This window comes from Ahaetulla prasina, chromosome 13 (genome assembly GCF_028640845.1).
Source record: "Ahaetulla prasina isolate Xishuangbanna chromosome 13, ASM2864084v1, whole genome shotgun sequence".
Lineage (NCBI taxonomy): Eukaryota > Metazoa > Chordata > Lepidosauria > Squamata > Colubridae > Ahaetulla > Ahaetulla prasina.
In genome coordinates this window covers 22,725,961-22,740,304 of record NC_080551.1, presented here as the reverse complement: position 1 = coordinate 22,740,304, position 14,344 = coordinate 22,725,961, and the positions used below count along the sequence as shown (strand labels likewise).

Sequence of the window (14,344 nt, the reverse complement as noted above, 5' to 3'; positions counted from 1 at the left end):
CCACAAATGCTATTCAGCCTCATCCTGTGAGTAAGTTGGACCGCAGCAAATGTCGTAGGGTGTTGTGAGGCAGCTGCTTGCGGTCTTCTAGTAACCTCCTCCTCCAACACTTGGCCAACATTCCTGGACTACTGATCATACACTGACTTTATGAAGTAGTTTTGAGTTTGCCCCCATTTAAATCCTTCTCCCAAATACTTTGCAGTTTTACAAATGTTGCATTCCTTCATTGTTATGTTGGGGCACAAATCGTGCAGTTTTGGCTGTTCACACTCTGCATGTTGGAAAGGAAGGGAAAGCTAACTAACTAAGCTCTTAATAAGAATCTCAATTTTAAACCCTTAAATTCTTCTCCAGATCTTCTATCTTAGACGATAAAAAAATATATATCGCTTTTATAGAAGATGGATGCTGCAACGGTCATATGTGTGAAAAATGGTCCTAAGTCACTGTACCTTTGAACTGTCCCTAAACCAACTGTTGTAAGTTGAGGACTACCTATATAGAGGTTAGCATCTTCTAAAATTCCCCTAAGGAAATTTCTCCTAAGCTCAGCTTCTCTGAAAGTTTTGCTAAATATCTTCAAAAGAAAAAAACAAAACAAGAAAGTCCAGTTGCCTCCTGAAAAAGCACCTTTGGGATAACCATGACCTGGAGAACTGAGAATCTCTACGGACTTTTAGCTATACAATTTGGGATGAACTCCCCCCTTTGAAGAGGGACGCGGTGGCTCAGGGGCTAGGACGTTGAGCTTGTCGATCGAAAGGTCGGCAGCTCAGCGGTTCGAATCCCTAGAGCTGCCGTGTAGCTCCCGTTACTTATCCCAGCTTCTGCCAACCTAGCAGTTTCGAAAGCACGTAAAAATGCAAGTAGAAAAAATAGGGACCACCTTTGGTGGGAAGGTAATAGCGTTCCGTGCGCCTTTGGCGTTGAGTCATGCCGGCCACATGACCACGGAGGCATCTTCGGACAGTGCTGGCTCTTCGGCTTTGAAACGGAGATGAGCACCGCCCCCTAGAGTCGGCAACGACTAGCACTATGTGCGAGGGGAACCTTTACGTTTACCTTTTACCACCCTTTGAATGGTGTGGGAGTAGGAATGGATTTTCGGGGGGGGGGGAATGCAGACTACAAGAACCAGAAGCCCCACTCAGGTGACCCTGAGGGCACAGATAAACCTCCAAGTCCTTCAAGACCCTCAAAAAGGAGGCAAATGACCAGCTGTCTGCAAGGAGTAGAAATCCTCCCATTCCCCACCATCCAGTCAATGCTGAAGAAGCTTCTTGGATGAGAAACGAAACTTCTTCCAAGAAAAACCAAAAAGTCCAGTTTGCCTCTTGAAAAACCACTTTCGGGACAACCAGGACCCGGAGGACTGAGAATCTCTACGGACTTTTTGCTAAATATGTTTCCTCCAATTTTCGCCTTCTCCTCTATCCTCTTAAGGAAGCTTTTAATGTTCAGCCAAATTTTTCCTTCAACATCTAAGCCAGCACTGGCGAACCTTTTCGGCACCGAGTGCCCAAACTGGAACCTTTGCACGCGTGTGTGCGTGTGCCGGAGCCGGGAAACTCGCAGACCAGTTGGCCTGTGTGCATGTGCACGCCAGCCACCGGGTCTTCTGAATTTCTGGTGTGCGCATGCGCACTGGCCCTTTGGTCTTCAGATTTCCAGGGCTCCGGCATGCATGGAGATCAGTTGGCCGGCGCGCATGCACGCACTGGAAACCAAAAGAGCAGCTGGTGATGGTGCATGTGCCCATAGAGATGGCTCTGCGGTGCCACCTCTGGCACGCGTGCCATAGGTTCGCCATCATTTTTTTTAATTTGCATTTATATCCCGCCCTTCTCCGAAAACTCAGGGCGGCTTACACTATGTCAAGCAATAGTCTTCATCCATTTTTTTTTTAATTTGCATTTATATCCCGCCCTTCTCCGAAGACTCAGGGCGGCTTACACTATGTCAAGCAATAGTCTTCATCCATTTGTATATTATATACAAAGTCAACTTTTATTGCCCCCAACAATCTGGGTCCTCATTTTACCTACCTTATAAAGGATGGAAGGCTGAGTCAACCTTGGGCCTGGTGGGGCTTGAACCTGCAGTAATTGCAAGCAGCTGCTGTTAATAACAGACTGTCTTACCACCCTGAGCCACCAGAGGCCCTATTCGCCTTGCTATCCTTGCCATCTAGGGCAGCAGAGAAGAAGGATGGGTTTCCTGCCAAAGGGAATGGCCCCTCACTAGGAGACCGTGATTCGTGACTTCTCAAATGCTTACAACCTAAGAATGGCAGGTAGTGATTAGGGTCTTGAAGCCCGGAGGAGCATAATAAGCAATGCTCAAGCACATCCTGGTACATTAATCAATCTTTCAAGCCAGTGGCCTTCAGTGGTTGGCCTGTGTAAATCTTATGCTTTCATGGCTTTTAATTACAAGCACCAAACCAAGCTACTCCTTGGAGACAGGACCATAATTGCTTGGGAGTGAGAGTTGATCATTAGAATTGACCCGGTGGCCTTTCCTGAGTCATTAGGCCAAGACAAATCTTTTAACTTAGAGCAAGGGATGGACCTGGGATGTGTTGTGACCCAGGCCCAAGTAGTTATTACCAGACACAATCAATCCTAAACGAACATATTTTATTAGAACAGCTGAGAATTACTTCATTCTCAGCTTAGTCCGAATTAATTCCAAAACAAAGTCCTTCAGAAAAAGTCCTTCGGCCTTATCGCAAACCCTGCCAAAGGCTTTTCTTGGCAAGAACCCAAGAAGTTCAGAAACAGGAGACAAGAAACAATTGTAGCAATGTTGCTTTCCTACAAAGAGCCCAAGAGCTGTTGCTGCTCTTTTAAGCCTTATGGGAGGGGCCAATCATCTCTTGGCCCTACTCCCAAGTCATCCTCTTTGCTTTAGCTGCTCTTGCCTTCTGGCAGCTCTTCACATGCATGCACTAGGAACAGGCTCCTCCTGTTCCTCTGCCTTTCTGCTGTCCGCCTCTGGAGGCTCCGGAGTCCGCACATCGCTCCCAGATGGCTCTGGCCCCACCTCTGCCTCCGACTTAGAGCCCTCGTCTGGGCTTCCCCTGACTCCAGGACAAGTCACATTCATTAGCACTGATGAAGTTACCTACTTGGGTAATGAAACATCTGCAAGCAAACAACCCTGGTCAGAGAGCACCAAGGATTTAGACTTAGAAGAATAACTCACTGTTCAACTCTGCTGCCAGCTCCACAAGCTGCTGGTGGACCACAACAGGATGTGCATCGCATGGGAATATTTAGGAAATGGGAATATTTAGGAATTAACCTCATGCATAAGGACACAAGGTCTTAACAAGGGCCACCAATCATCCGTTAAAATATCTGGCATTTCAGGAGTTTCTTATGTCTGCAAAATATTGCCTGCAGGATCTAACAGAATTAACAGAATAACAATCTCCAATCCCATTTGAAAGGTTTTGCATGAAGGGCAAAGGAAAACGGGGCTTTTGAAAGCCACCCAATCGCACCCAGAGTGAAGATAAACCACAGGCTGGCGTGAAAATAAAACGCCTTTTAATCCTTGGCAATAACCATCAAGGAGCCAGTTTGGTTTGATTTTTGGCGGCTTTGCCGGTCTCATCAAATTGAGTTCGGTTTTATCTCCTGATTCCTTCAGACACCGGTGGGTCAGTTCTTTCGCTATGCCTGGGAACTGATAGGGGCGTCATCTTTTTAAGTCACTATCCATCATTTTATGTGAATCCCATTTCAAATGGTTAGGACACAAACTGGGCTTTGCACCTGTCTGCCTTGCTTTTGTGGCTCATATGAATGTGTGACTTCCCCACCAATAAAAACAGCCTGATCTTCATCTTTCCTAGACAAAGATACCCAGAGCATCTTGGATTTGCTCTTAGTAGGATGTTAGGATGTTAGTTATAAAACTAACTTACTTTTTCTTTCTTCCTTCCTTCCTTCCTTCCTCCTTCTTTCCTTCCTTCCTTCCTTCCTTCCTTCCTTCCTTCCTTCCTTCCTTCCTCTCCTAGACAAAGACACCCAGAGCATCTTGGATTCACTCTTAGTAGGATGTTGGTAAAAGATCTTTCTTTCTTTCTTTCTTTCTTTCTTTCTTTCTTTCTTTCTTTCCTTCCTTCCTTCCTTCCTTCCTTCCTTCCTTCCTCTCCTAGACAAAGATACCCAGAGCATCTTAGATTCACTCTTAGTAGGATGTTAGTTATAAATCTATCTTTCTTTCTTTCTTTCTTTCTTTCTTTCTTTCCTTCCTTTCTTCCTTCCTTCCTTCCTTCCTTCCTTCCTTCCTTCCTTCCTTCCTTCCTTCCTTCCTTCCTCTCCTAGACAAAGATACCAAGAGCATCTTGGATTTGCTCTTAGTAAGATGTTAGTTATAAAACTTTTTTCTTTCTTTCTTTCTTTCTTTTTCTTTTCCTTCCTTCCTTCCTTCCTTCCTTCCTTCCTTCCTTCCTTCCTTCCCGACATTTCATTACCAAACTAGGGAACATCAGCTGAAGTTTCCTAGTTTGAGTAATGAAACGTGTGTCAGAAAACCACCAAACTCAGAGACCAAACAAGGACCTTGCAGTAATAGATGCGTGTTTGAAGCAAACAAACCAGAAGCCCTATAAAACTCAGAGGCCCTGAGAGAAAAAGAGAAGAATGATTGCAACCTTCAAGAGGAGAACTAGCCAATTATTTAGGGCAAGAAAAAAAACAACACCCCAGTGTCCATTAAACCTGCAAACAGTCCTGATCAAAACAAGACACAGTGTTTTAGTCTGAGGGAGAAAAATGGAGAAAGTTTGGGAAAGGGAGCTGAAGTCCTCCTGATCTAAGTGGCCCCCTTCCCTATAAAAGTAAAAGTAAAAAGTAGAGGTTTGATAATAGAATAGAATAGAATAGAATAGAATAGAATAGAATAGAATAGAATAGAATAGAATAGAATAGAATAGATTTTTTTATTGGCCAAGTGTGATTGGACACACAAGGAATTTATCTTGGTGCATAGGCTTTCAGTGTACCTAAAAGAAAAGATATGTTCCTCAAGAATCAAAAGTACAACACGTAAGGATAGTCATAGGCTAGAAATAAGCAATCAGGAACTAATCAATATCAATACAAATCGTAAGGATACAAGCAACACAGTCATACAGTCATAAGTGGAAGGAGATGGTTGGTGGGAACGATGAGAAGTTTAATAGTAATAGTAGTGCAGACTTTGTAAATAGTTTGACAGTGTTGAGGGAATTATTTGTTTAGCAGAGTGATGGCATTCGGGGAAAAACTGGAAAATGGATCCGGAGGCGGGTTTCAGCAGGTTCTTGTGTCTAGTTGTTCTGGTGTACAGTGCTCTATAGCAGGGGTCTCCAACCTTGACAACTTTATGTGTTTCTCCTTCCTTCCTTCCTTCTCTCGGACATTGAGATGACTCAAGCTGTGGAAGGAACATTGTCCTTGGAAGAGAATGACAGGAAATCTATTTTCTATTTTTAAAGGATTCCTACATTGAACCTGATCGTGTCTCTTCCTACTTTGACCTTACAGATGTGAGTATAATCTATAATGTCTAGCTTTCTTTCTTATTTTTTTAATAAGTTAAAAAACAGCAACCCTGGGATCCATCCAGTAGTGGGTTTCAAAATTTTTTACTACTGGTTCTATAGCTGAGGCTTGGTGGGCGTGGCAGGGGAAGGATACTACAAAATCCCCATTCCCTCCCAATCAGCTAGGACTTGGGAGGCAGATAATAGATGGGGGCGAGGCCAGTCAGAATTTTTACTACCGGTTCTGTGGGTATAGCTTGGTGGGCGTGGCATGGCTTGGTGGGTGTGGCTTGGTGGACGTGGCAGGGGAAGGATACTGTAAAATCTCCGTTCCCACCCCAATCCAGGTTACTGCAAAATCCCCATTTCCTCCTGAATAGCTGGGACTTGGGAGGCAGAGAATAGATGGGGGCGGGGCCAGTCAGAATTTTTACTACCAGTTCTCCGACTGTCTTCCCGACTGTTTTTCGATCAGGTCCAGAGGTGGGTTTCAGCAGGTTCTGACCAGTTCTGGAGAACCGGTAGTGGAAATTTTGAGTAGTTCGGAGAACCGGTAGTAAAAATTCTGACTGGCCCCACCCCCCTCTATTTTCTGCCTCCTGATTCCCAGCTGATCGGGAGGAAATGTGGATTTTGCAGTAACCTTCCCCTGGATTGGGGAAGGAATGGAGATTTTACAGTGTCCTTCCACTGCCACGCCATGCCCACCAAGCCACGCCCACAGAACCGGTAGTAAAAAAATTTGACTGGCCCCGCCCCCATCTATTCTCTGCCTCCCAAGTCCCAACTGCTCGTCACTGACCCATCACTGTCTGCGGACTTTAGCTTACAACCCAGTTGCTAAGAGAAGCCCAGGCTCTGATAGCAACTGCAATTACCAGAATGCACAGAGAGACAGATCTTTAAAAGCAGATCCAAGCTTTCAGATCATTCTGCTCCCTGTCAGATCCTTTCTCCCTCCCTCCCTCCCTGTCTACCAGGGAGTAGATGATTCCCCTCCTTAAGTTTTAAGCCCTGGGAGAAATTTTCCTTGATATGTAAGTCATCCTGCCTGGAATGAGTCCGTGTCGAAATGCACTCGGGCATTTCTGTTTGAGGAAATGCAGGCACACCTGTTTGCTTTGTTCTTCTGGAGCTTGTGCAGTTCCTCGGGGCGTTGTCATTTGGAAGTGACAGGCACCTGGCAACCAGGACAGAAGCCGCACAATCCATTCCTGCAAAGGCAGGAGAAAGCTGGAAGGAGTGTGCGGAAAGCTTCGGTAGCCTTTTCAATCTGGGTAGAAATTAGCTAGAGGCAGCTCTGGGCGGCTTAGATTCTATAAATGGCTTTGTACTACCGGCCGTTCTCCTCAACGGTGAGTAAGTGAGGATTCCTCAGCTCTCAGCTGGCCCAGAGATCTCTTCCCCCCTAGGCAGTAGAAGGCAGACCTGTTCACACAAAGAATGCTATGGAATGATATGGAATCACACAATTGAAGGGCCAGGGTTTTTTCCTTCCTTCCTTCCTTCCTTCCTTCCTTCCTTCCTTCCTTCCTTCCTTCCTTCCTTCCTTCCCTCCTTCCTCCCTCTCATTTCTTTTCTTCCTTTATTGTCTTCCTCCCTTTATCTCTCCATCTTGCTTCATTCATTCTTTTCTCTCTTTCCTTCCTTCCTTCCTTCCCTCCTTATTTATTTATTTTAGAAAATTTACATTGCCGCCAACTGGCACATGGTGGCTCAAAGTGGCCTACACTGATATAAAACAGCTTCCTTCCTTTCCTTTCTTTCTTTCCTTCCCCCTTCCTCCCTTCTTCCTTCCTTCCTACTTCCTTCCTTCCTTCCTCTCTCCCTCTCATTTCCTTCCTTCCTTCTTTATTTACTTCCTACCTTCCTCTCCCATCTTGTTTCATTCATTCTTCTCTCTCCTCCCTCCCTCCCTCCCTCCCTTCCTTCCTTCTTCTGAAAGTAAACAGCCTCTCTTAATTTCTACATTTGCTTCTTGTTTCACAGATCCAAAGCAATCGGTTTCCGTTACCTGATGCTGTAGCCAAGATCCTGCCTGGGAAAGACAGCAGGTACATAGGCCCCGTCTGAGCCTGTGGGCTCTGCAGAACAGTAGTAGATAGACTGGATTCTATCAAAGGAAATATTTGTAGCCCAGAAGCCTGGAGTGCATTTTACACTTTTACATAGGCACAAAACTATTCCATTTGCAGAACGTACCAGGCCTATATGGCGAAAATTGCTTGCCAAAAACTTACGCTAGGGAAGGCAACATGAATTAATTAATTGATTGATTGATTGATTGATTGATTAAAGTGTGCATATTAGCAGGAATGATATAGAAATGTGGATCTTTATGCAGCATTTTTTTTCCTCCTTCTGTTTTGCAAGCTGCTAAAGAAACAGATCAAAATAAACATATGGCCAGGAAAAGAGAGAGGGAGAAAAAAAAAACTAAGCTAAAATAGAATGGGGAAAATATGCCCATCTTTTCTTCTGATATATTTTTTTGCTAATTTTTGCAGGCCGGTCATTGAAGAGATCCAAGATATGGTAAGGCAATTAGAATTAGAAACGATAATTCATTAAATAATGTGTTATTTCCTCTTCCTTCCATCCTTTTAAATCTTTTTCGTTTGTTCGTTTGCCTGTGTTTGCTTTGGACACGTTGATCGGCATAACAAATGGGCTTCCGTTGATTTTACAATCCATCCAAAACGTCTGCACCCCCCCTTTTTTTTCCACGGCTGCCACGAGCCTACAAAACGCTTTTCAGAAAGGAGGAGGAGAAAAGCTAAACGCTTGACAAAACTAATCCTTTCCCTCTGACTTGAAGGAACTGCCGAGCTGATTAATAGCCCGGTACTAATCCTGCTGTGTGTCTCGCCCTCGGAATTTGTAAAACTATCGGAGAAGCATTTGAAAGGTTACTTTATATATATATATATATATATATATATAAAAACCCGCTGGAATAAGATGTGAAATATTGCCCTCTGCAGCAAGGAAGCAACTTAGCAGAAGAGAATCCATCAGCTTCCTAAAAACATAGAATAACAGAGTTGGAAGGGACCTTGGAGATCTTCTAGTCCAACCCCCTTCTCAGGCAGGAAACCCTTATATCATTTCAGACAAATTTTTCTTAAAAACCTCCAGTGATTGAGCACCCACAATTTCTGGAGTCATTCCACTGATTAATTGTTCAATATTTGAGGGGCTGCCACAAGGATGATGGGCCAACCTATTCTCCAAAGCAGGGGTCTCCAACCGTGATCCCTTTAAGACTTGTGGACTTCAACTCCCAGAGTTCCTCAGCCAGCTTTGCTGGCTGAGGGACTCTGGGAGTTGAAGTCCACAAGTCTTAAAGGGACCACGGTTGGACACCCTTGCTCCAAAACATCCAAAGGCAGGACAAGAAGCAATGGATGGAAACTCATCAAAGAGAGAAGCAACTTAGAACTAAGGAGGAATTTCCTGACAACGAGAACAATTAATCAGTGGAACAACTTGCCTCCAGATGTTGTGGGTGCTCCATCACTGGAAGTTTTAAAGAAGAGATTGAACAGCCACTTGTCTGAAATGGTAGAGGATCTCCTGCTTGAGCAGGGGGTTGGACTAGAAGACCTCCAAGGTCCCTTCCAACTCTGGTATTCAGTTAAAAGGGACAAAAAGGACCCTATACCAGTCTTGGCGAACCTTTTGGGCACCGAATGCGCACGCATGCAGGAGTGCCCAAAATTGGAAGAGCAGCTCCCCAGCACGCATGCATGGGAAAGCCAGAAACTGGGAGAGCAGTTCCCCAGTGCGCATTCATGCACTGGGAAACTGGTCTTCCAGTTTCTAGTGTGCGCATGCGCATCGGTCACCTTGTCTTCCGGTTTCTGGTGTGTATACTTTTTTTTTTTAATTTATTTACATTTATATCCCGCCCTTCTCCGAAGACTCAGGGCGGCTTACAGTGTGTAAGGCAATAGTCTCATCCTATTTGTATATTTATATACAAAGTCAACTTATTGCCCCCCCAACAATCTGGGTCCTCGTTTTACCTACCTTATAAAGGATGGAAGGCTGAGTCAACCTTGGGCCTGGTGGGGCTTGAACCTGTAGTAATTGCAGGCAGCTGTGTTTAATAACAGGCTTCTTACAGCCTGAGCCACACCGCGGCCCTTGCACAAAGACCAGCTGGGCTCGTGTGTATGCATGCGCCGGAAACCATAAGCTCAGCTTCCCAGCACGTACATGTGCGCCAGGGACCTGCTCTTCCAGTTTTCGGTGCTCCTGCGCATGCGAAGACCAGCTGGCCGGTGCACATGTGCACGCTGGAACCCAGAAGAGCAACGGGCCGAAAGGAATTTTGTGTCTCTGGATCTTATCGATAGCTTCTAAATTTCAGCCATTTCCAAATCCACTTGTTGAGGCCCTCCTCAAGCTGCTTAATCTTCCCCAATGGCCACTGTGTCCTTGTCCGTTTCTCATCTTCCCAGCTGACAGTGACGGTTCAGCAGAGCCACGTGGTCATGGACCAATCAATGAAAAAGGAAAAAGCAAAAAAAATGTAGATCCATGACATATATCCCTCTGATGGCCGTAGGTCAGGAGCAAGGCTGTGCCCACGTCAACAACATCTTCTACATGCGTCATTTTCTCTCTGGAAGAAACCCAGGAAGAGTTGCTGGGTTGTTTTAAGCCTTGGGTCAACTTGACCAGGGTGACACTGAACCAACCGTCTCCAGCGGCTGAACCCGTCTCCCAAAAAACAGGAAAGGAGACATCATCGTACCCATAAATCCCAAGAAATCCTCGTCTCCTTGGTCTCCAAAGAAATAAACCAGTCTTATCTCTGGATGTCCCGTTGAAGGCTCGGGCAAGGTTGAGATTGCAGAAGGTCACCAGCCGTGTCCAGGGCGAGGTCTCCACAATCTCACAGCTGTTCTGCTGCAAGGCTGCAAACATCAGCCAAAAACCAAGAACTCTTATTTTTATTTATTTATTTATTTTATTAGATTTTTATACCGCCCTTCTCCCGAAGGACTCAGGAACTCTGAAGGATGTTGGTGAATGTTATGTTCCGCTCGAGGCAGTTTTTGGAGGTTTTTGTTCAGCCTGCAGCAGCCGGAGATCTTTTGCTGTGTTCTTTTCATGGGCTGCCTCCTCCCCCCCATAAAACCCTGCCGGAAGAAACTCCATCGCAGAAATAATTTGGGGGGGTGGGGGGCAACAGACAGTGAATTTCCAGGGGGAAAAAACAAACAAACAAATCTGCGTTCAGAAGCAGAATTTGCACGTTCATACTCGCAGAACAGTATGCTATCTGGTCTGGATTTAAATAAAAGTTTAAGGATTCAATTAATTTCATATTGCTAGAAGTAGTTATTTTTCTTTCTTTTGTTTATGCTGTTAATTTGTCCCTTCCTTTATTTTCTTCCGCCCTCCCCCTTCCCCTCTCCATCTTTCTTCCTTCGCTTTCCTTCCTTCCTTTTTTCCTTCCTTCCTTCCTCCTTCCCTCCATCTTCCTTCCTTCCTTCCCTCTATTTCCTTCCTTCTTTCCTTCCTTCCTCCCTCCCCATCTTCCTTCCTTCCTCCTCTCTCCTTCCTCCCTCCCTCTATCTTCCTTTCTTTTCCTTTCCTTTCCTTTCCTTTCCTTTCCTTTCCTTTCCTTTCCTTTCCTTCCCTTCCTTCCTTCCTTCCTTCCTTCTTTCCTTCCTTCCCTTCCTTCCTTCCTTCCTTCCTTCCTTCCTTCCTCTGTCACTCCCTCCCTCCCTTCCTTAGGAAATAGATAATTACCGTGCAGCCCTGAAAAAAATGGCGGATGACATCCTATCCTTGCGCCAACATATTTCCACGCTGGAGAGGGAAAACAGTGCCTTGAGACGCAACCTTGCCTTGCATGAAGACATTGGCCGGGCTCTTCTCCAGGACATTGATCTGGATGTCATGACCAAGGCAGAAATAGTCGACAGAATATGTAAGAGAATTGTCTCCTGCTTTCCATTCAGTTGGGGGAAGGGCCTCCTTAAAGGAAAGGAAGGAGAACATCTTAGAAGTCTTCATTTTCTTTGAAAACGTGCGTCACATCTGTCCAGGCCAAGGATCTCTCCCTGCCAAAGTTGACTTTGGATACATCCATGGCAAGATTGCCACACGTCATCCTATGGCTTCCATCATTGGTTGGGAGAAGAATTCTGACTACAAGTAGTAGAGAAGGTCACAAAAGGGGATCACGTAACCCCGGGGGACACAGCAATGATCATAAATATGAACTAGTGGCCAAGCATCTGAATTTGAATCACCTGATAGAATAGAATAGAATAGAATTTTTTTATTAGCCAAGTGTGATTGGACACACAAGCAATTTGTCTTGGTGCATCTGCTCTCAGCGTACATAAAAGAAAAGATACCTTCATCATGGAGATGCTGCAAAGGTCATAACTGTGAAAAACGGTCATAAGTCAACATTTTCAGTGCCGTTGTAACTTTGAAAACACACTAAACAGTTTTAAGTCAAAAGCTACCTGTACCTTCATAGAGAACTGCACACCAGAACAACTAGACACAAGAACAGTTTTTTCCCAAAGGCCATCACTCTGCTAAACAAATAATTCCCTCAACACTGTCAAACTATTGACTAAGTCTGCACTACTATTAATCTTCTCATCGTTCCCATCACCCATCTTCTTCCACTTATGACTGTAGGACTATAACTTTGTTGCTTGTATCCTTACGATTTATACTGATATTGATTGGCTCCTGACTGCTTATTTGTAGCCTATGACTATCATTAAGGGTTGTATCATTAAGTATTACATTTGTACCCTATGACTATCATTAAGTGTTGTAAGTGTTGTACCTTGATGAAGGTATCTTTCCTTTTATGTACACTGAGAGCATCTACACCAAGACAAATTCCTTGTGTGTCCAATCACACTTGGCCAACAAAAAAAATTCTATCTAGAGTTTTGTCTTTTTTTTCTCTCCCTCAGTGGTACTCAAGAAAAAATTAACTTCTGGGGCTCGGGAGATGGCCCGGATGAAGGATCGGATACAAAGACTGCAAAACGAACTGATTCGGGTGAGCTTTCTCGCAAGTCTCTTTTGCTCTGTCTCTTTTACATTGGCCTTCTTGACAGCTGGACAGGACCACTAAGCCTTCATTTATTTCTAATTTTTTTAAAAAATTTAAAAATAGTTTTTATTAAGCTTTTTATTTTTAAAAACAGAAGAAAAAAGCAAGGACAAAAACAGAGTAAAAAACATGACAATACATTATATGCTATTTTTACAGCCTTCTGTATCAACATGCATATTGTCTATTTTTGTTCAAATCTTCTACTGAATACATACATTTTACATTATATTTATTTACACAATCAGTACTATAAGGTTAACAATAATTAGTAACATATAGTTCTTTATTTAATCAATATTAACTTAACATTAATTTATAATTTTTGTCCCAAATCCATGCTGCTGAATTAATTCTGACCCCCAAACCACGGGTGAAATGCTCCCGGTTCGGACCGGATCGTTCGATCTGGTAGCGATGGTGGCGGGTGGTTTGGAGAACCAGTAGCAAAAATCCCTGTCCCCCACCCATGCCCAGCTGAGCCGCGCGATCATCAGAGGTTTTTCTTTTTTACTCTTAAAAACATGTTTTCTTTGGCCGAAAAAATGCTTTTAAAAGTTTTTAAAAAGCCTCTGATCATCGCGCGGCTCAGCTGGGATCGTCAGAGACTTTTAAAAGCATTTTTTCTACAACCTCTTCGGCCAAAGAGGTTGTAAAAAATGCTTTTAAAGGGTTCTGATGATCAGGGAACTCAACTGGGATCGTCAGAACTCTTTAAAAGCATTTTTTCTACAAAAGCATTTTTTTTTCCCTACAACCTCTTCGGCCGAAAGTTGCTTTTAAAAGTTGCTTTTAAAAGTAAAAAAAAAAAAGTTGGCCACACCCACCCAGTCACATTGCCCTCCACACACCAAGCCACGTGTCCAGAACCGGTAGTAACAAATTTTACATTTCACCACTGCCCCAAACTGATGGAATTTCTCTCTTCTCGTTTTGTTTCCCACCCCCCCACCCCCAGAAAAATGACCGAGAAAAAGACCTGGTGATGTTACAGAGAGCCCACCAACAACAGCAGATGGTGCTTAGAAAATATCAAGCCAAGATCTCCAAGATGCAAAATCTTGAAGATGCGGTCAGGCAGCAGGAAAAGGTTCGGGCTACTATCTGATACCTTCAGCTGGGAAGAGGGAACGGGCCTTTTCCTGGATAGTTAATGCTCATTATCCATTTCCACAAAAAGGTAATCGAGAGAATGGAGAGGATGCTGGAAGGGAAGATGAAGGAACGGATCAAAGAAGCCTCATTTGGAGAGTTATCCAAAACGGCTGGTAAGTAAACAGCAGGTCTTCTCTTCTTCATTCCCAAGAAACTGGGCTGCCCTCCTGAACGAAATTGCTGGGTAAGAACCAGTGGTGAAATGCAAATTTTTTTTTTGCTACCGGTTCTGTGGGTGTGGCTTGGTGGGCGTGGCTTGGTGGTGGTGGGGATCATGTGACTGGGTGGGCGTGGCCAACTTTTTTTGTTTAACTTTTGAATGCATTTTTGTACTACCTATTTGCCCGAACCGGTAGTAAAAAAATGCTTTAAAGAATTAAAAAAAAAAAGGTTCCGACAATCGCCTGGCACAGCTGATTGTCATACTTGATCGTTGGAATCTTTTTTTTTTTTACTTCTTTTAAGCATTTTGTTACTATCGGTTTGCCTGAGCCGCTAGTTTTTATCACTACCTGTTCTGTTCCCCCTCACCTCAGTCCGAG

The 14,344-nt window shown here is 44.2% G+C and overlaps 2 protein-coding genes across 4 annotated transcripts in view; both read left to right on the top strand.

Moving 5' to 3' along the window:
• The window catches only part of LOC131184502 (immunoglobulin superfamily containing leucine-rich repeat protein-like), a 195,095-nt gene that overhangs the window by 139,755 nt on the left and 40,996 nt on the right, over positions 1-14,344 (top strand). The gene's annotated exons all lie outside the window — the stretch shown is intronic.
• Positions 1-14,344, top strand: part of CCDC33 (coiled-coil domain containing 33) — a 108,759-nt gene that overhangs the window by 89,166 nt on the left and 5,249 nt on the right. For 2 of the 3 annotated variants that reach the window (XM_058155850.1, XM_058155848.1), the window contains 7 exons: positions 5,495-5,545; positions 7,532-7,596; positions 8,047-8,077; positions 11,294-11,489; positions 12,505-12,593; positions 13,606-13,737; positions 13,828-13,915. In XM_058155850.1, coding sequence (XP_058011833.1) covers positions 5,495-5,545; positions 7,532-7,596; positions 8,047-8,077; positions 11,294-11,489; positions 12,505-12,593; positions 13,606-13,737; positions 13,828-13,915 — 652 coding nt within the window. The remainder of the gene's footprint in view (positions 1-5,494; positions 5,546-7,531; positions 7,597-8,046; positions 8,078-11,293; positions 11,490-12,504; positions 12,594-13,605; positions 13,738-13,827; positions 13,916-14,344) is intronic. The other variant, XM_058155849.1, reaches the window with a different exon arrangement.